This window comes from Drosophila obscura, unplaced genomic scaffold, assembly GCF_018151105.1.
Source record: "Drosophila obscura isolate BZ-5 IFL unplaced genomic scaffold, ASM1815110v1 contig_192, whole genome shotgun sequence".
In the NCBI taxonomy this organism is placed as follows: domain Eukaryota; kingdom Metazoa; phylum Arthropoda; class Insecta; order Diptera; family Drosophilidae; genus Drosophila; species Drosophila obscura.
In genome coordinates, this window is record NW_024542781.1 from 2,219,851 (window position 1) to 2,239,658 (window position 19,808).

The window sequence follows — 19,808 nt, forward strand, 5'->3', positions numbered from 1 at the left end:
ATAATTATAAATAATTTGTCCTGTTGTTGGTTTTGCTGGAGTGGTTCGCCTGTGTGGAGTGCATTAATAAATAAATAGGCCACAGGGCAACTATGAGATCTGCTTTTGCCCGGGGGGCACTCGGTTCCTTCAATTATGCAAAATGAGAACAAAACACGGCCAAATCAAATTTCGAGAACGAGAAAGCAGAGAGTGGATCAAAAGCACACACACACACTTGTAAAAACATTAGGGGCACACATAGCACACACACACACACATCAATTTACATCATGCAATTACCATAAGCCGTCTCTCTCTCTACCTCTCAGTGAGACCATTGTGCCAGAAAACGAAAAATGGAAAGACCCAAATACTAAAGGAAAGCTTCTTTCAAGCGTCGCAGCTCTTGATACCCTTCTTCCCATGGCAGCTATAGTCATCCGATTTTAATCGAATATTGTCACACAAGCCTACTTAAATAGCGTTTCAGAGTTTCGAGAATGCGGAATTATTTAGCGGACTGCCCTACAGAATATACAGATCCTCCCTCTTGGGGGGCCGATGAAAGCTCCAATCGACTATGTAATGGGCTGCATATTAAGACAAACCTTTGGTCAGAAAGGTTCCAAATCTTTCTGCCCATAAGAGATATAGATATGGTGTTCGTAAATTATCCCTCTTCTGCATTGCAAATATCGGTTCAAAATAGAGATACCCTCTGCTTTTTAGGGTAGAGTCAAGTGCAAAATTTTTGATAATTAAGCATTCAGCAGCGCCAAAATGTTTAACACAAGCACAAACAGAGAAACAGAGTCGAAACGAGTTGAGTCGGCACCACCCTGTACTGCCACGCCCACCCGCTGAGGGTCCGGAACTGGGGGCCCGGCAATGTAATTAACACACAAAAATTGAAATCTGTTGGCTCACACGCACACACACATACATGCAGATCCTGCCGTGGAGACGATGGCTTCATTGAGGTCTAGGAATGTCTGCAGATGGTGAGAGGACGGAATGCGATACCGTCATGTGTATAAGTATGTGTGGTATGGGCATGAGTGTGTGTGTGTGAGTGTGTGTGCGTGCTTGTGTGCTGGTATTGGTGTTTACATACACGAAGTCGCAACAGCATCCTTTTTTGTGTTTTCGTAATTAAAAATCAGCTGCAGGATATTTTTCGCCCAGATACTCGTTGTACCCCAACGAAATTACAACCTCAGAACTGTGTGTGTGTGTGTGTGTGTATCAGATACGACCGGCAATTTCCTGGGAGCGAAATGATGAAAATTGAAGAGTTGTCATGGACTCACTCAATAATGTGAAAGTCTTTTGAGAATTCTTTCGAGTCTTCTATAATGCCATGATATATATATGTTAAGCAATTCGATCAATATTCGATTTCACTTCAATATCTTTGCCTTTGCCTACTATTAACAGGGAGGACAGTACTTGTTATGTTAAATTCCCTATTCCACAGTAGACATTAGGAATTGATATACCTTGGGCCACACTGAAAAATGCGCAGGAGCACAATCTATCCTTCTAATTAATAAATAAATATTTTAAAATTCCTTCGAAAAATGTGACAATTCTCACCGATGGAATTCCAATTCCAAATTCCAAAGTCCAATTCGCAGTGTAGTTGGAAGTTAAATGTTGTGGGACTTCTATACGGCGTCATAATTTTAGTGATTCCCGATGTAGAGCTCTTAGCAGGATATCCATCATTAATAATGTATGTTTAAGTTTTCCTCTAGGGATATGAAAAATTGGTGAAATTTCAGTTGACGCAAACTGAGCCCACTGATTGCTGCAGTATAAGGCAGCAAACGACAACTTAGTATAAGGCCATGAAACATTTTAGGCAGACTCGATAACGCTATCAAGCCACTGAGCTGAGAAGCTACCAACTCTCCATAATTTGTACTTGTAAATATATACGAAATAAAAAAAGTAGATAGCTGTGTTCATCGTTCTTTTGAATTAAGAGTTGTGCGAAATATATAACAGTAAACAAATTAAACGAAAGTTCACTTTTTAGAGTTCATGACATACTCACGTGTCTGACTAATGCAAATATAAACTTAATACTTTTGTTTAAGCAATGAAATATTCTCGGAATATTTCGTTAAACATTATTTGCTCGACGATAATTATACTTGACTTAAAGTGCATCATCACAATACATAACACCCCCATAACCCAAAAGATCATCGACTTGCCTCGGCTTTCATACTCCCTAACATTCCAATGAATACCTTTTGCAGAGCCAAAAATCCTCTTATATCTTAACTTTTTATTTCTATGACAACACTTTGTGTGTAACAGCAAAGAGAAAACATTGTGGATTCTGTGAGTCTGCAAGTGCATGGCATTGATATATTTATATATGTATTCAGACCACCGTAACTACCCATTCTTAACGTCCACTAGATACTGTAGCCATCATTCCATTGATGGCTGCTGTAGTGCAGAAGCTCAAAATTATTAACCGGCGAGACTTCGCTTTGTGCAGAGATAAGCGAGTTCGTCGAGTGTTTAAATTTGTTTCCATATGACAAACCCAACACGCTGTGGAGCTATGGGGGATTGTTAGCATTAAAGCCAAACCATAAGCATATATTTTTCAGATATCCATTTCAGGTCTGTTGCATTCGACGATGGTCGATGGCCCTGGCCCTTTTGTATACTCCGGTCGCAGCCTAAAGCCAAAGTCGTAATTTATTTCTCAATCATTTATTTTATATTAATTAAATATGCGGTTTGGATGTATACATTAATATTTACGTAGGTTGGAAATCGGTTTTTAAGCTGGAAAAGAAAACATTTACGTAATTCCCCCTCTTTTTTTGTCCTCGTTTTCCCCTATGAAAGAGAAAATCAAATGAAATGAAATGCTTTGACAAGGCCGTACCAGGGGCGTGGTTTTGACAAATTGACTTTGGCAGCAATAATAATAATAATAATAATAATAATAATAATAATAATAGCAGCAACAAGAACGATTTTCAAGTACTATATTAATATATATTTCAAAACGAAACTTGAAATGCAAATGACAGATTTATTTTTCAGGCAGTCGTTCCGCAGCTGTCAATCATCATGTCGAAGGTGTTGATTGATGTCTAGACGGCAGAAGGGGCGGGTCCCAAAAAAACCAGAGAAAGAGAGGGAGAGCGAGTTAAGCACCAAGAACATTTCAAATATTTTTGACAGCTTTGAATTTGAGATATTCGGTTTCGGCACAGTGGATCGAATCGACGGAAACTGAAAATTCCCACTCTGAGCAGACTCTTTTAAAGGGCAACTTCCACTGTGATTCGGTGGTCGAAAATGCTTGAGTGAGTTTTATCCATTGAGGGAGCTACTAAGCCAGCCAGCCATTCATGCGAGCATTCGACATGCTTAGAAATGCAATGGAGCATGTGCTGCTTCTATCCTGAAAGAGATTCACCCATCCCATCTCAGGGTGGTCCCTTTTCAGCTATGAATGGCGCTCTGCGGGCGTCAGGCGCTAAACTTCAAGAGCACAGAAACGCCATAAAAATTGTTATTAAAATCTTAGCCTACATTTTATTGTTTGCTAAAGGTGCAAAAAAAATAAAAATTATAACACGAATGGATACAACAGAAGGTGTATGTGACCATACGTTACCCATTACATTGATTAAATTAAATTTGTACCTTCTAATATAGTCGCAAAATTTTAAAAAACTCTACGAAAATTATATAAAAAAAAACAGACGACTATATTATTAATAGTCTGTAGATCAAACTTATAAAAACAAATGAGCTTACATAAAATTTTCAATGCTTTATTTTTTAGTAGAGATGTGGTACTATTCAGGCGAAATTTCCCATCTACATGCAACTGGTTTGTTGCATACATCTCCTTGAATACCGTATACCCCTGCAATAGGATGTGTACTGAGTGTAAGAATTGAAAGCCTAAACAAAAACTTTGGCGAGCACAGGTGCGAAATGTGTAAGCGCGAGCTTTGCCTTTGTTTGTGTTTGTCGAGTACAGTAATTTGTTTGCCTGTTTATTCATGAGAGCGCCGCCGCGCAGCCAGCAGGCAGCAGACAACAGGCAGACGCTTAACAAATACCGACTCACTAGCACTAACAACAGCGAACTGCTAGGAACACTCGACACTCTCTTCTCCCACACGGCACCGTGACACTCACGCCTTAAATAATTCATCTCCCTTCCACACACACACACGCACACACACACACACATACATACGACACATAGCAGCAGCAGCAGCGAAATTGAAAGCTTAAACGGTCGGAGAGAGCTTGACATCTCTTGCAGTGCTTAAAAACTGTCGAAAAAAACCAGCGAAATTCTGGGACAGGGATGGCAGAGTGAGCATGAGCCAGGGAAAGCAACGGGACCATGAGGCCGAGCAAAGTGCTTTAAATGGGTTGCAGGATTTTCGGAGACCCATTGGGGGAATGCAGGAAGGGACCTCCACTCATTGGCTTTCGTCGAGCGGTTATCCTCTTGGCTTAACCCCATAAGGCCACAAAAGATGTTTAGCTTTATTTATGTGACGAAATTGTGGTACAAGGGGAGTAGAAACGATGGTACTCGTAAAAGGCGGTCAGGGGTCCTCATGGATTATTCTTTTGGGGAGAATAATTCCATCCACTTGAAACATTTTTCTGTGCTGTGTATGATGTTCTTTTACTTTTCCACTCAGTGAGCTGTGAATATTGGTTTATTTTGTAATGAAACAAACTTTCTTTTATTTAATTTTTCGAAAATATCTGCCTTACGCCAATACCGATATTGTTGTTGATAATAAAGTAAATAAGTTACAATAAGTTCGACTTACTGTACATATCTTTGCAATTTCCTTATTAACAAGCCTTTACCGCTTTACCGCGCTAACCAACCAACTTTAAACGCCCACAGACCCAACCTTACCTGACTCAATTCAAACTTTTTGCATTTGCGATGCAGTAACTTGGCATAAAACTTACAAAAAGGAGCGAAGCACCAGGCTCCTCTCCATACAGAATTCAATTAAAAACTTCAACGCTTTTGTGGTGGTGCGAAAGGAGCATGGGACGAAGATGGTGGGGAAGGAGGAGATTGAAAAAATCATAGAAGTATTTTGATTTTGTTCGCATATTTTTGTTATTGGTTGAAATTCTATACAGCCACCACGCTGTGTGTCTCTGTCTCTGCCTCTGCCTCTGTCTCGCTCAGGGGGTGTATGAGGATTAGTGTCTGCCACCAGGTACGGTTCCAGTTTCAGTTTTAGCTTCTGGTATGGTTTCAGCTTCAGTTTCAGCTACTGGTATCCCCTTGCAAAAACTTACACAAACGAAATAATCCAATATACATATTGTATTGTGCGATAATACGCCTCGTCGGTACAGAGGCAGGCGGAACGATTCGAAGCTGAAGCTCTGGTCCATGGTCTATACATTTCCACTTTCCATCTTTCTTTCTTTTTTTACCCCCCTTTTTTGTTGAGTTTTTTGTTCGATTCCTTCCCCAAACAGTGTTTTGTTTAACAATGCTATCAGGATTACGTTGAGTCGGCATTGGGATCTCTGTATCGAGTGCGTTCATTTAAATTTTTTGCAATTTTTAGGCAGTTTTATGCATGGCAAAGCCAAACAACTGGCGTACAAACTGAATGGAAAAACATTTCAATTTTCTAGAAATTTGCATATGTACGAGTATATGTACATATGTACGTACGAGTGGGGAATGGGGAGTGGTAATATTCCACTTCATCGAAGTATTCTGCTGCTAGTATAACAATAGGTAAAGTTAAGACTTGCCAAAAATAGCATTGTGGCAATATCTGCCCTTCTTTAATGAGAAGTTCGCCCCATCCGAGGGTGTTCGTTCAAACAAATAACAAATAAATTCCCATTGCTGACTAAGTAAATACAAATTGTTTATGCTTGAAATATCGCAGAGTTTCACAGAGCACACAATAAATTAACTGGCAGATAAAAGTAATTCGAGAAGAATAATTGAAATTGAAATTGTCACAAGCGATGGAGGGGGTTCCCATTCCCCATTCCCATTCCCAATTTAGATTCGATTTCAGGACATCGATTCAGACAAAGGCTTTGGGCTGGCCAACAGCGAACAGCTGGTGTGTCGCATCCTGTTCTGTTTGTTTCTGCCAACTCTGCATACGAAAAATAAAAGATAATGCTGATTGTAAGTGCTGTGACGGGACCGGGACCAGGACCAGGAAAAGGAGGCTCATGTATTCTGTGGTCCATAACTGCCACTGACCCCGAAGTGGGCAAATGGCCAGAAAGAATGTAGCAACTGCTGGCGCTAATGTCACCGTCTGGGCCTTTTTGGCAACTCTTCAAGCCATGCCACTCCCAGTCCACCAATTGGCAATCGTACGTGGAGGTTCGCTGTTTATTTTTATGTGACAATGACCATGCAAAGTAAGTGCACTTGAGTCGGACTCCACAGTCCACAGTCCACTACAGCTACAGTAGGTGTACTCCACACCATTCCCATCCAGCTGGAAGTCGATCAATGGAGTATACAAAAGGATGTGCATAAAAATCACTGAGCTTTAAAATTAACGATGCATTGCGCTCAATTACGGCAGTATAAACAACTCCATTGGTCGCTCCTGTTCCCCGGCTGCTCCTGCTGTTGCTGCTGGCTGGTGCTGCCGCCCTGTACCCCTAGTGGGGTGCTGGTGCTCCTTCCGGAATTGGATGTGTGCGAGTTCTGCCCTCAGTTCCGCTTTGCAGGCTTGCCATAATTGTTTGGCTAGAAAAAACAACAGCTCGCAGATGCCAATCAATGAGAAGCCCGCTATAATGCCGCAGATGTTGCCAATTGTACCTGGCAAACGAGGATAATGGTTGGTGAGATATGCAAAATTGTAACAGCCACCCCCGAAGACCATTCCATCCCATCCCATTCCATACGGCACGGATACTCACTGAAGGTCTCGTACCAGGCACTCTTAATAATCTGGCGAAAGTATTGAATGTGCGTTTCGGCAAAATAAATACGAACCACAGCCAGCTCCGTCTGTGAGGATGAGTTGGAGTTGGCATTGCCGTAACTGTTATTGGCAGTAGGTCCAAGGCTGCTTCGCCTGCAAAATGAAAAACTTTTACGATCTCTTGGCAAGGAGTCAGCCCCCCTGGAAATAGGGGTTGAGCCATGGAGTGATTCCATATGGAAATTGGAACTCAATTGAAGGCGCCAGCGTACTCACGGTGGGCTCTTCGATGTGCCTGGGAGGGCCAGAGTCATGGCACCGCGCACACTGTAGCGCGTCTCCGTGCAGGAGGCCAGACACTGCGGACAGTAGAGGGCATCCTGCATCTCGTGCTCCAGGCCAGTGACATTCTCGCGACTGGTGATGACATTTAACCATTTAACTGGTCAGGGGACAGGGGACAGGAGACAGGACACAGGAGACATCGCATATACATGAGTAAGACGAGTACAAGTATATTTCCCATGAATTTCAGATTAACTCACATTCGTAACGCTTGAGGCACTCGTTATGCTGTAGAGTGCAGTAGAGCCGCTTCTCAATCCCATCGATGTACCGATGGGGCAGTGTGAAGGGAACGCACTCGCACAGGCTGACAACGCTGCGTGCCCGGCAGGCGGAGATGCACTTGCTGAAGGTATAGCGACGGGTAAAGATCCACGGCATTTCGTCCTCAAAGAGACACTTGCGCTAGTCCACAACATGGAGAGTGAATGATTGATTGATTGGTTAGGACATCAAAGCATACCTACCACCGACTTACTCATCCTGCGGGCTTCGGGCACCGTTTCAAAGATCTTTGCCCTTACGGGCAGCAAGGTGTTCACGCCCGTCTTGGCCATTCGTTCGGCCACTCCGCCGGAAAAGGGATCCGGGTAGCTATGTGGCTCATATATGGAAATCTGAAAGAGTATTCTGTTGGGAAATCTTTTCACAGTGCGAGTATTTCGGTATCCCTTACCCTAAAACCCATATGTGGATTCACTGGGTAAAAATGGTCGCTGGGCATTGTCTTCAGCGTCAACACCAGGCCCATTTCGGGTCCAAAGTAACGCTGTCGAAAGTCCCGCTTGTTGACATACCTACAATGATGGGATTATTCAATATTTATATACAGGATTCAGAAAATGGATCAGCGAACCTGCCATCATGGTTGAAGGTGCAACAATAGCCATGACTGGTGAGGGACTCCTCGAATTGCTGGACACAATCGATGGTACGTCCTGCAATTCGGCAGGACACAAACATGTCGCTGCAGTTGGGTGTAAGGAGATGCATGCGCCTTCTGGTATTGAAGAAGAGCTCATTCGCCTCAACGTCGAATCTATCGAGAAAGCTCTGAAATCGCATGGCCCTGTCAATGTCCCTTGTCTCATGGGGAATATAGAACGAAGGCAGAAAGTCCTTTAGCTGTTCATACCAGACGCTAACCCCGCGCTGCTTTGGGTCCTTGATGCTCCTGCAAAGCATTACAGGATAGTCCCTTAGTTTTTTATCTCGTCACAACATTCGACTTACAGCTCTTGGGCATAACGCCAAACAGCACGCTCAGATATGCGATTAAAGCTACACACGGATATCGCCGGGAACTGCACCTTCCAGATGGGATAGAGCGGATGGTACATCGTAGTGACGAGAGCCTCCTCGATCTCGTTCATGCAGGTGCCCCAGAGGAATGCAATTAGAACGCTCAGAGCAGTTATGTGGAAAATGAGCCAGAAGAAGCTGCGGGTGGTTAACGGTTTTGGTAATGGCTAATGCTAATTGAAAAGGTTGCTGGATGGAGCCCCACTGTCCAGCACTGTCTGCTGTCCACTGTTCACTGCTTACCGCTCCTGAATGCGACGTCCGTGCTCGACTAATTTGCCATAACAATGAAAGGACAGGTTCTCCAGGAAATCCTTTAAAGCGGCAGCAAATGGCAATTTTCGCGTATCCTCCGCTGATGTCGCGGCGGCCATGACCGTGTTCGTCAGAGTCACAGTCACAGTCACAGGTGCGTGTCGAGTGGATTTGCAATGGCATTGCGGTGGTTTTGCTCCTGGATGGGGTATCCACCAGGCAGCTCTACCCACGACCAGTCGCAAGGGCAGTGTCTCCTTTGCCATTGCCGTTTCGACTGCAACTGCTGGACGCTGAACGCTGAACGCTGGAAACCGAGTGCTTCTGTCCCGTGTCGGATACTGGATCCATTGTCCTCGCACCCGACTATGGCGTACGTAGGCTTTCTGGATCATTTTAATGAAAATTTCGCAGTCATGTCGTGCGTGTTGTTGTAATTAGGCCTTGTGTTCCAACTTATTGCCAACAAATTAACTGCGACATGGCACGTGGTGTTCGTCGCTCAGCGCTGCAGGAGTGGGAAAGTGGGAAATGCCAGAGAAACTCCCACGAAGCACTCGAGGCATTGGTCTCCTCCTCCCGATTCGTCTTGGCAATTCCCCTTAATTGTCAACAATTTAAAATGAAATTAGTTAAATGCGCGTTAAATGTCAGCCAGCGGAAACATCATCATCATCAGCAGCGAGAGCAACAGCAGGAACAAGTTGTGTCCCCCAACAACAACAACAAAAATCATGTTTTTTTCCGCCCCCTCCTAAGGATTATGAGCTGGGTGGGCAAATGGAGGACACGTGTTGGTTCTGCACAAAGATATTCAGATTTGTTCTGATTAAAAAAGTGGATTATAGGCCAAGCACCTAGTCATAAAGAACACATTTTTAATGATGATGAGCTCCAAAAGCCTTCAATTAAGAGTGAATACTTCAATGATTAATTTCTCTTTTCTTTATTTTTAGAATGAAAAACATAAGTAAGTGGACTACATTCTTTGCAGGGGCTCCTCATCTTCCCGAATTACATGCCACTCTGTCATCAAGCTGCAGGCTCGAATCTGTCAGACGGATTCACAAAGTGTTACTGCCGACTGATGGATACATGACATCACATCACATCACACAGAGTGCAGTGCAGTGCAGTGCAGTGCAGACAAAGCCATTTCGGCTTTACGGAACGAGTGGATCAGATGCCAAAACCAAAGAAATATCGAGTTGCTTTCTGAAGCATATCTGATTGAGCTGATTGATCTAGGAAGGCTATGCATGACCGAAGTCTAATCCATTGCCACTGTTGACGCCAAGAGAGGCAAGCTGCCAAGCCCAACATTAGTTTGACCAGAAAAGATAGCATAGAAGTATGAACCACGCACCAGGTGAGGTATAATTCACGAATGGAGCTGCATGGAAGTGCGATGGTTGGAACATATCGACGCAGCCGGAAATGGAAAATTTTCAACGGAATAAAGTGGATCCTACAGATTGGTGACAAAGGATTGTGCGACAAATTGCTCCCCAGGTGAGTGAAAGACTATTAACAGAGCGGGAGGAAAGGTAGCAGCAGCCAAATTAATCTGCAAATAAGCAGGAGATATACCAGGAGGCAGGGAAAGAGAGGGCGGGAGGGAGAGAGCAGAGTCAGAGTCGGAGGCAAAGATAAACGCACAAAGCGCGGAAATTCTTGGTATGAGGTTGCCAGAATGGGCGTGGAAGGGTGGGGTTATTCTTTTCTCTTTTTGAGGTAGAAGCGGAAGCGGAAATGAAAAATGTGAAAAATGCAGTGCGCAGCCAGTCGCGAAAAACGAGAAAACGACAGTAACAGTCAATGGAAAGCGGAAACGGAGGGGTAGGGGTACGGGGAAGCGAGAGGACATCCAAGAGGCGCTGCAGTGAAAATTGCAAATGCAAATTGTCTATGGAGCCCATATGTGGACCCCTTCCTGTGTCCCCTGTATGTGCGTGTGCGTCCGTTGCACGTTGAGTATGAGTAACATCGATGCCGACTTGCCTTTTATCTTGCCCTCACCTGTACCACCGGTCCCCGGTCCCCAGTCCCCAGTCCCCAGTGCTAGTTCTCATTTCTCCCATTCGCCTGCCCACGCCCCTCGTCCACGTTAATCCCGGTGCCAATAGTTGGCCGTATCTGTTCGCTGGGATATATGGCGCAGTAAATCTGTCATATCCAGACAAAAGCTCAAGCCAAAACGAATTCTTGCCGGCGTTCCACTCATCCGTGCACCACGGCGGCAGCTTCCACTCTGAAAAAACAGAGGGAAGGGTGTTCAATCCACGAGGACGAGCTCTGCGAAATTAATACTCAATATTTGTTTTAGTTGCTTAATGGGACTACGCAAAGTTAAGTAACTTTTACTGATTTAATCAAGATTTTCTGATTAACATACACATAGAATATTTTACGAGAAAATAATAATAAATAATAATTATTATAAGCTTGTTAGCATGGAGATATTGCTTTAAGTTCACGCTGGATCGCCAGAATATTTAAATTTGCATGAAAAACCGCTAAAGTGTAACCAGAACAAAAAGCAAGTATAATCTATTAGTCTGGCAACACTAGAAAGAGTCATAGCATACTTTTGGGTGCAAAGTTTGCAGCTGACACAAGCTGAGCGCTACCAAAGAGTCTGGCGCAAGAAAACGTTTCTTTTCAAAATGTAACTTTGTGTTAAAAGATTAATATAAATAAGGTCATTTAGGTTCAAAAACGCTACAATAAATGAATGAATTGTTGAACTCAGAAATCAAGATCTGAATTGCACGCACCGGAACTATGTAGCTCAAAGGGAGTCTTACAAGCTGCAAGTTCTTATCTCAGATAAAATATATCACTTAAATAAAACGACATTTAATGAAGCACATAAATCATTTGTTATCCGTTCATACCGCCGTAATCATATTTAAATCATTCCAGTAGAGTAAAAAAAAGCATTTAATAATGTCGCATTCGAATGGTTTCTTCAAAAATCCCATACAAAGTGGAAGTGAAGTGGAAAAAGCTACTTTTGAATATATTTCAAAATTCTTAATTTTATAAAAATTACAAAATATTTTTTAAACCTCGTAGATTGCGATAGTATACTGGCCTTCCATTTCTGCTTTGTAATGCGCGATAGTTGTTGACAATGCGCATCGAGCGTGAATCCCTTAAGTTCCACAGTCTCTCAATTAGTCGATAGTTCAGAGCGATTGCATCTCGGAACACAATCCATGTAACAGCCTCGGCACAGTCCGGCGTAGTCAGCGATCCTAAGAACAGAAAAAGCAGAGTAAAAGATACCAATAGAGAATATTTTGTATGAATGTACTCACCATTATAGGTGAAGAACCGTCCCCTACTGACATTTTCCAGCAGCTCGTCAACTTGGAAGCGCTCAGTTATTGTGGTTCTAGAGTTGTACCGAACAATGCGAGGCAGCCGATTGAAGATCTTGATGAGGCCGGTTTCCATGGGGGTTGGCACCCTCACGGAGCTGATCAGCACAGCCAGCACGGCCAGGCCATCCGGATGCATACTGGCCTCCGAGGCGGTGGCATAGCGCTTATTCTTGTGCACGATGTGCATCTCCGCGTCTGCCTCTGTCCGCATAGAGGCTATTACATGCTCCGCGCCTCCACTGTACCTATCTCCCCAATGGAAATGCACGCTCTGGGCCTCAAATTCGCCCGGCAGCAAAGCACCAGTGATGTAGGCCCGCGGTCCCAGCTGGGTGGGTGTTATTTCCAAGCTGGCTGCTCAGAATCAAGTTCAATCTATAACTCAAATGATCAAATGATTTAGTCACTCACCTGTGTGGCCATTGTTCGACAGAACCAGAGGCATTTGCAGGGTACCATTATAGTAGTTGAAGCGAACGCGTGGGACGTCCATGTTCACGACCTGAAAAACATTTCCCTAGCTGCTTATATTCCCCATTCTGTTGAAAATAAAAACTTACAGTTTCTTCATTCAGATAAATAGGCGACTGTGCGTCTCCCGTCTGACATATGCCTCCCCAGTTGTCCTGATCTTCGTAGCTAAAGTCTCCGTCTGTCACGTCATCCTTCTGGTCGAACTTTATGGCAGTCGGATATTCCTCAGATATATCTAAAGGAATCCTATACACAAAGACGATCCCAAGCAGAGGCATCAGCAATACGTACTTAACAAGGCGTGGGAGCAGGTGAGAACCAGCAGGCAGCCGAGAGTAGGCAAAGGAAACATTTTTTAATTCTTTCTGGCCGTTCTGCTCTCGCAGGAGATTTCAAAAAGACTGTAAGTCTCCCAGAGCCAGGCAGGACCATTTATAGTGGCAGAAGCGAACCAACACCAACAGCCCCCACTTGCAAAACCAATAAATTCTTAACGGGCGTGCATTCAAGGCTGCGGCTGATAAGCGCAACCACTTGCAGTCTGAGTTGCATTAAGGCTAACCGCACAGTGGAACCTTTTGCCAATAAAAACTAGAAAAAATATACATCAGAAGTCTTACCAGTAATACAAAAAACCTATTCAAAATTCCAAGAATTTTAAATTTAATTCAAAGGAAAATTTAAATTCAAAGATAATTACTTCATTTAAAATGATAATATATGGACAAGTCTCACATCTTATTGGGTTTCAAAAATCCAAACTACATATCCATTGAGTAGCAATTTGTCAGAAAATAAATTATCATTGTTTTTTTGTTGTGCTGCATGAGACTTTTATTCAAATTTTTGTATGTTTCTGCTACTGTATTGCTAAAAAGGTACCACTGTGCGCCATTGCAACTCTTCTCTGCTCCGCCTATAGAAGTTTTGAAGCTAGCAAACCAGATAATTGAGTTTTGCCGCATCCACAGCGTGCAATTAATGGCAGCTTTGGCCATCTTTTCAGATGAGAAAAGAAAAACGAAATAGAAATATTCCTTTGATTTACAATTAAATGGGAAGGGAAGAGAGAAAAGCAAGCTTCAAAGATTCCAGGATGGGATACCCTTACCGATGCATCGTTCAGTAATACGATTTTAATCAGCTTATTCCGAGTGCAGCTTAATGTTATAGTCATCTTACGATCTAAGCAGTTCCGATTTATGTTGCAAAAATATAAAACTCTTTGAAGGAGCAAGGAATGTTGGTATGGACATGTCTAATAGCGAAAACGAAGTATTCAAATCTTCCCTCTTTGCTCGTTTACAAACATCTGCAAAAAAATCATAATACCCTAAAGGAAAGTATAAAAAGAGTGGAGTAGCCAATTACATTGGCAATTCTCCATCAGCATGAATCAGACTACAAATTAACAAAGTGTCGAATAGAGAAGGAGAACGAACTTCATTTCAGATAAATACGTGTCTGGGTAAGCTTTGGCTGGTATGCTCGTATAGTAGTCAATATAATATAACTGCGCAAGTGACAAAAATAGCACGTAAGTGGTTTTGTAATGGAAAAATTAGGGATATATTTGCCTAAGTACTTTTCCAGCTGATAACTCTGGGAGGTCATCAATGGAACATTTGTCGGATTTATCATTTCTAGGAATTATATACCTTTAATTTGTAGTCTAAGCAAAAGCAATTAACCAATAGTGCTATTCAGATTCTGTCTCAATTAGTTCCTGCTTATCGCTCAGCTGATCCCAGACATTGCCTGAACTGATCTTGGGTAACATTTGTACTCAGTCTGACTGACTTCTGCCTCAACTCGGGTGTAGACATTATTATCGCTGTTTAAGGTTATATTGTGATTATAAGACAAAATCCAGATATCATATCTTTGATTGCTAAAAAAGTGAACTATTGTACCAGATATTTTGATATTTGATTTTAATAATTTATATAATCCAAATAAATATTTTTGTAACAACTTAGCTTATCCTAAAAAATCAAATAAATAATTATGTATACATATGTTAATGTATGTTTCGCTCCTATTTTTGATCCTCCAATGATCATTAATAGCCAATAAAATTGTTTATCTGATTCGGGCTGGTTCGATAGTACACGGGACGGCTATTCCGGGCCTGGATATTTCGATAATTGTTGATCAATCTATAACCGTCAGTGCTGCGCAGGTTCCAAAATCGCGACACAGCTGCAAAGCTTACGGGCAGGGGCTGGGAGAACACGGTCCAGGTAACGGATTCTTCGCATTCCGGCGTCGTCAATGATCCCTTGTACGTGAAAAAGTCGCGGGTGTTCAAATTTCCGAGCACTTGGCCCAATGTAAGGCTCCCCACGATAGTCGCTTCCTGTTTGTATTTCTTGATCTTTGGAAGCTGAGCAAAGATTTTGTTCAGACCGGGAAAAATGCTATCTGGTTGCTGAAAGCCAATTGGATATGTTTGAACTCACTTGAGGATCAAAACGATTATAGGAAAACGTACTTGGACAATTTTCAACATAACTCCAATCACAGCGGCGCCATCTTTATGCTTTAAGGCCTCGCTGAGATCCGCGTACCTTGAATTCCTATGAACAATGTGCATTTCCACATCAAAGCGTTGGTCTCTGATGGAATGCTCAGATCCCCGCCAGTTCGGCGATCCCCAATGGAAATGAAGTCCCTCCGCAATGTACCGACCCTTGAGGAGGCCTCCAGCTATGAATGGTCTGCTGTTGTCAAGCGTTTCGGGTATGTCCATGTGAGCTGCGGATTGAAATCTTTCAGTATCAAAGTGGAATATATAAATTTACATAGAAACATGACCTACCCGAATGGCCGTTGTTCACCAATTTGAGTGGAGTTCGCAGCTTTGTGTCGTAGTTCCCAAACACAATCCGCGGCAGTGGTACGATCAGCGACTGGCAGAAAGCATGAAGAAAATTTCAGGTTATTGAAATTAATTTCTCCCTTATACCACCGCCCCCTCAAAACCATTAGCTCTGGTAATGCGAAAAGTGTGCGCGCTAAAAGAGTTTCCAATTTGTCTCATTTGGAAGCAATTTGTTGTAATCAAGTTCAGCGGTAACATATGGATGGTTACTGCATATTAGTATCAAAAGAGGTCGAGAAAATTATACAACCTTTAATAATATTAATTAAATATTTTTGTTAACTTCATATCTGCCAGCGAAGACATTTTAAAACCCATCAAAGTAATTCGAAGCTTCTTCTGGGTTTGCTTCTTTGAAAGTTGCAGCACTTTTACACGAAATTTTCGAATGTTTACTCAACTGAACTATGAACAGCATATTTCTTGCAGCATCATATAGAAAAAATTTGTATTTTACGAGCTTTACAATTATTTCATTGTCGGTAACCGTTTTGAACCTTATTTTCGTTGAACTCACTTTATGAGCGGCCAATCTTATGGGGGATTGTCGTAATCCCGTCCGACATGTGCCACCCCAGTTCTCTCCATGATATTCGTAGTTCCAATGTTGCACATGATGATCGCCATCATCTGTAAAATCGAAATTGAAGCAGAGACCAGGTCTGAGACAAATTTCACTTTCGTTTAAGCGATAAGCGGCTCATAATCCTATTAGCGCAGACCATGAATAAGTTTTAAATTTGTTCAGATGTAATTTTATTCGACACCGATCCACTCTCTCATTTGGATGCTCTCCAAATAAGGTATGGAATGATTAATTATTGATTGTTTATGGGAAAAAAGAGTTCGATATGGAATGGTGTTCAGTAAATTTGAACATTTTAAAAAAATATAATTCATTCATTTTTAGTTTCACTTGATGCACTCATATGATTGTCTCAGTTCTGGAATGGAGTTCTGCCCAATGGGATTACCATTATGTGTTAGTTGTGGATGCTTTGTATAGGCAAGCGGCAGCAATAGTAAAAGTTTTTGAAAAATTCTCGATTCTGGCATTGTTGTTTATAGATTTGCAATCTCCGATTGTTCTGTTTATGGTTCTTTAATTGATGCTGGGAAATGGATACGCGCGTGTTTGTTTTTGTCTCTGGTCGCTTTCAGTTTTGCATAATTTCTCATATGCGAATGCGAATGTGAATACGAATATAACGATCTCCCGGTTAACTATAACTATCGGTGGCAAATGCTGTTGCTGCTGCTGCTGCTGTCGCTGGTGGTGCGGCCGTCAAACAACTGAAACGGTTCCCCCACATCTCGATAACTTTTATAGTGTCTTTAGTTACGACAATACCACGGTAGCTGGCACATAGCTTAAGCTACCGCAACGTCTCGGGATCGGGTTCAAATCGAAAAACCTAAGTGGGGCGATTATTAGTGGCAAATCAAACGCCAAACAGTAGCAGGCAGCAACTGGCAGTCTAATTGCAGTTGTTTTATTTTTGAAATGATAAATGATGGATTACTTGTAGTCTGTGCAATATTTGTGGGGCGATGGTAAAAAATTTAATAAATGCTCTTGAAAGAATGGTCGGGTCTGGATGGAAATGCGGAAAAAAGATCTTTGGGGAAAAGGTGTTTGCGGTTCAACATGGCAAGGCTGTGCGGCATTTAAATTCCCTTTACCTCATTTAAAATTTATTTTTATTAGATCCATTAAGATGGGCTCGGCGTGATGGCTAAAAGACATTTATGTGGTACGTTTTTACACCAGTTATATAAAGTTTTACCTTCTAAACAGCCATTTATAAATATAATTAAAGAACTGAAAATTTTACAATAAATGTTGACCTACATTATGGGGTCTGAGATTCGTCCTTCTGTGGTCCTTTTGGCCAATTTTGATATACCCTCTCCAAGAGCATACAATTTTCGCAATAATCAAAAGTATATGTATATTATATATTTTTTATAAAAAATAAACGCGATACGCAATCTGACCTGTTGTGACACTAAAGAAAGTAGCTGCAATAATTTGCATTTGTAAATAAAATTTTCAAGCATTTCAGGGCCACGTCCGTCCCATGCTAAATCTGATTGATTGCTGGTCACGACTCATCAGATCCACACTTTTTTGCGCAATAACTTCTTTGATAACCATTTCGTAATATCCATAATGCTGTGGCAACCAATGGGAAACGCGCATAAGAGGCGCCAATTAGGCATAACAATGGACGACTATGAGGTGGCCAGCATTTGTCATTATTACTATGTCTATGTATATTGGACACACAATTATGGGTGGACAAAGCTGGAGAAGCGTCTTTCAGTTTCACTTTTCAATAATTGCTGAATGAATGAGTGAATCTTCGATATCGCAAGAAGATTGCTGCTGCGGCAGTAGAAAGTCGCTTAGCATTTTAAGGGGTTACATTTAATCCGTAAGCATTCCGTATTCTGTAACTAAAAACTAAATACACACGCACTATAGTTAATATATCTATGTAGGTATATAAAAGGAGCATTCAATTAATGCAACTGATTTTGATTTTGGATTTTTATATTCTATTTGCTTAAACAATAGCAACGTAACAATGCCCTCAGGGGAAAAAACGAGAAGCACGCGGTTCTATGCACCCTATTGCTTTAAAACTGTAACACTAATTTAAATCATCATTTTGGGGGAATTGGGCTATTCGTCAGAGTTCAGTGGCAAAATAGATACGTTTGTTGGGTCAGAAGTCGCCCACCGTATGCGAAACGAACTCGAACTGTCGCTCCACACTGCCATCGATCTCCATCTCCAAGGCGTCGTCAATGAAATGCATCTCCACGTGCTCGCGGAACGCGTTGAACGACACCTGGCTGGAGTACTGCTTGCCGCACATGGGGCATGTCTTCTCCATGGCGTCGGCAGCGTCGGCCTTTAGCTTCTCCTGAATAATGTTGATCCTAGACGGAGGGGCGGAGGCGTGCCCGTTGTGGCCCTTGAGTGTGTCATTGTGCTCGCTGTGATAGAGTTTGAGCTCGTTGTTGAGACTCTCATCGGTTTCAAGGCTCTTATCTGCCATTTCTGGCTTCTTGGCAGCCTTCTGGGCGCACTCCGGGCAGGGCTGCAGTGCTGTTCAAAGACAGATAAGATAACAATGAATATAAGTTTTCCATCGATGAGACGAGTGCTCACCAAAACGGGTCTCTAGCAGCGTGAGGGCAGAGCTCAGCTCCTGCTGCTGCTTCATGGCCTCCCGTCGCAGATCCTGCAGCCCATCCATGCAACGTTTTGCATCCAAATTGGCATCTGGTTCGCTGGCCGTTGTCTCCTCCCCGGGCAGGCCATAGGGATAGCCCATCTCGGCGTCGCCGGCCCCAAAGTCGTCCAGCACTATCTCCTCGAGACTGATGTCCCTCAGGCCATCTGAGATCATCTTCTGGCGCAAGTGCGGATTTGGCGAGTGCTGTGTGAAAGTCTTGGAGCGAATAAGATTCTGATTGGCACGCGAGTCGGGTGACGCATCCTCGGCCTTTGCCGGCGCCTGTGCCAGCAGCAGCTGCTGTTGCTGCTGATCCTTCGAGATTTGTGACAGCCGCGACCACAGTCTGCGATTCTCGTTCGAGACCATGCCGATGTGCTCCTCCAACTGATCCTTCTGGCGCTGCAGCTCGGCCACCTGTGTGCGGAGGGACAGCGAATCGCCGCCGCCACTGCCCGGCTGGACAACACCGGAGCCCTTGGCATTGGCCTCGCGCAGCCGCTGGTTCTCCTCCTCCATGCTGGTCACCCTTCGCTGCAGCTGTATGCACCGCTCTTTGATCGTCTGCAGTGCCACTTGCAGTGCGTAGTTCATTTTTTCGCTGGACGTTGTGCTGGAGCTGGCGCTGACCGGGGGGATGGTTGTTTTAGCAGCTGTTGCCTCCATAACGCTTCACCCAAGTCCACATGAAGTTTACACACAAATCTGCAGCTTGCAGCTTTCCAATTCGACAAATTCAATTCAATTCTTCAAAATTTCGCTTTGTTTTTGTTGTTTTTGTTCTTTTAGTGTGACCGCGGACTTATTGATGAAATATACCCTCAGACCCTCAGAAATAAACCGAAATATACATTGTCTTTATCAAAATATACCGTAAATATACTGACTGACACGATAAGATATTCCTCGATTTTGATATTCCGTTAAATATTACTAGCTAGTTTCGTCACTTAGCCCTACAAAATTTATTTTA

At 42.8% G+C, this 19,808-nt stretch overlaps 4 protein-coding genes across 4 annotated transcripts; all 4 read right to left on the minus strand.

Annotated features, from left to right (window-relative positions):
- Nucleotides 1-6,488: 6,488 nt before the first annotated feature.
- Nucleotides 6,489-18,882, minus strand: LOC111074892 (acid-sensing ion channel 5). The gene is made up of 10 exons (XM_022367873.2): nucleotides 18,859-18,882; nucleotides 8,829-9,097; nucleotides 8,517-8,723; nucleotides 8,140-8,457; nucleotides 7,960-8,080; nucleotides 7,751-7,885; nucleotides 7,484-7,688; nucleotides 7,215-7,380; nucleotides 6,934-7,091; nucleotides 6,489-6,832 (listed from the first exon to the last, which is right to left on the minus strand). The coding sequence occupies exons 1-10, from the start codon at nucleotides 18,880-18,882 to the stop codon at nucleotides 6,582-6,584; spliced, it is 1,854 nt and encodes a 617-aa protein (XP_022223565.2). The 3' UTR covers nucleotides 6,489-6,581.
- On the minus strand, nucleotides 11,839-13,106 carry LOC111074895 (carbonic anhydrase 14). Its single transcript, XM_022367876.2, has 5 exons — nucleotides 12,995-13,106; nucleotides 12,790-12,938; nucleotides 12,641-12,731; nucleotides 12,164-12,583; nucleotides 11,839-12,100 (listed from the first exon to the last, which is right to left on the minus strand). Exons 1-5 carry the CDS (start codon nucleotides 13,053-13,055, stop codon nucleotides 11,892-11,894), a joined length of 930 nt encoding a protein of 309 aa, XP_022223568.2. The 5' UTR covers nucleotides 13,056-13,106; the 3' UTR covers nucleotides 11,839-11,891.
- On the minus strand, nucleotides 14,684-16,942 carry LOC111074894 (carbonic anhydrase 2). The gene is made up of 5 exons (XM_022367875.2): nucleotides 16,562-16,942; nucleotides 16,105-16,217; nucleotides 15,525-15,615; nucleotides 15,198-15,460; nucleotides 14,684-15,134 (listed from the first exon to the last, which is right to left on the minus strand). Exons 1-5 carry the CDS (start codon nucleotides 16,641-16,643, stop codon nucleotides 14,766-14,768), a joined length of 918 nt encoding a protein of 305 aa, XP_022223567.2. The 5' UTR covers nucleotides 16,644-16,942; the 3' UTR covers nucleotides 14,684-14,765.
- LOC111074893 (protein spindle-F) lies at nucleotides 17,547-19,634 on the minus strand. Its single transcript, XM_022367874.2, has 2 exons — nucleotides 18,769-19,634; nucleotides 17,547-18,705 (listed from the first exon to the last, which is right to left on the minus strand). Exons 1-2 carry the CDS (start codon nucleotides 19,499-19,501, stop codon nucleotides 18,320-18,322), a joined length of 1,119 nt encoding a protein of 372 aa, XP_022223566.2. The 5' UTR covers nucleotides 19,502-19,634; the 3' UTR covers nucleotides 17,547-18,319.
- Between the last annotated feature and the right edge of the window lie 174 nt (nucleotides 19,635-19,808).

Excerpts from the sequence above, each read along its gene's own strand:
- LOC111074894 (XM_022367875.2), bottom strand. The coding sequence starts at position 16,643 with ATGCCAGAATCGAGAATTTTTCAAAAACTTTTACTATTGCTGCCGCTT. Across the intron at positions 16,218-16,561 it reads TCCACAACTAACACATAATG|ATGATGGCGATCATCATGTG; the intron begins GTAATCCCATTG and ends TCGATTTTACAG. Across the intron at positions 15,616-16,104 it reads TAAGATTGGCCGCTCATAAA|TCGCTGATCGTACCACTGCC; the intron begins GTGAGTTCAACG and ends GCTTTCTGCCAG.
- LOC111074892 (XM_022367873.2), bottom strand. The coding sequence starts at position 18,882 with ATGCCAATTTGGATGCAAAACGTT. Across the intron at positions 7,689-7,750 it reads GCAGGATGAGTAAGTCGGTG|CGCAAGTGTCTCTTTGAGGA; the intron begins GTAGGTATGCTT and ends GTTGTGGACTAG. Across the intron at positions 6,833-6,933 it reads TGCCTGGTACGAGACCTTCA|GTACAATTGGCAACATCTGC; the intron begins GTGAGTATCCGT and ends CTCGTTTGCCAG.
- LOC111074895 (XM_022367876.2), bottom strand. The coding sequence starts at position 13,055 with ATGTTTCCTTTGCCTACTCTCGGCTGCCTGCTGGTTCTCACCTGCTCC. Across the intron at positions 12,732-12,789 it reads TTTATCTGAATGAAGAAACT|GTCGTGAACATGGACGTCCC; the intron begins GTAAGTTTTTAT and ends AATGTTTTTCAG. Across the intron at positions 12,101-12,163 it reads ACGGTTCTTCACCTATAATG|GATCGCTGACTACGCCGGAC; the intron begins GTGAGTACATTC and ends TTCTGTTCTTAG.
- LOC111074893 (XM_022367874.2), bottom strand. The coding sequence starts at position 19,501 with ATGGAGGCAACAGCTGCTAAAACAACCATCCCCCCGGTCAGCGCCAGC. Across the intron at positions 18,706-18,768 it reads GCTGCTAGAGACCCGTTTTG|CACTGCAGCCCTGCCCGGAG; the intron begins GTGAGCACTCGT and ends GTCTTTGAACAG.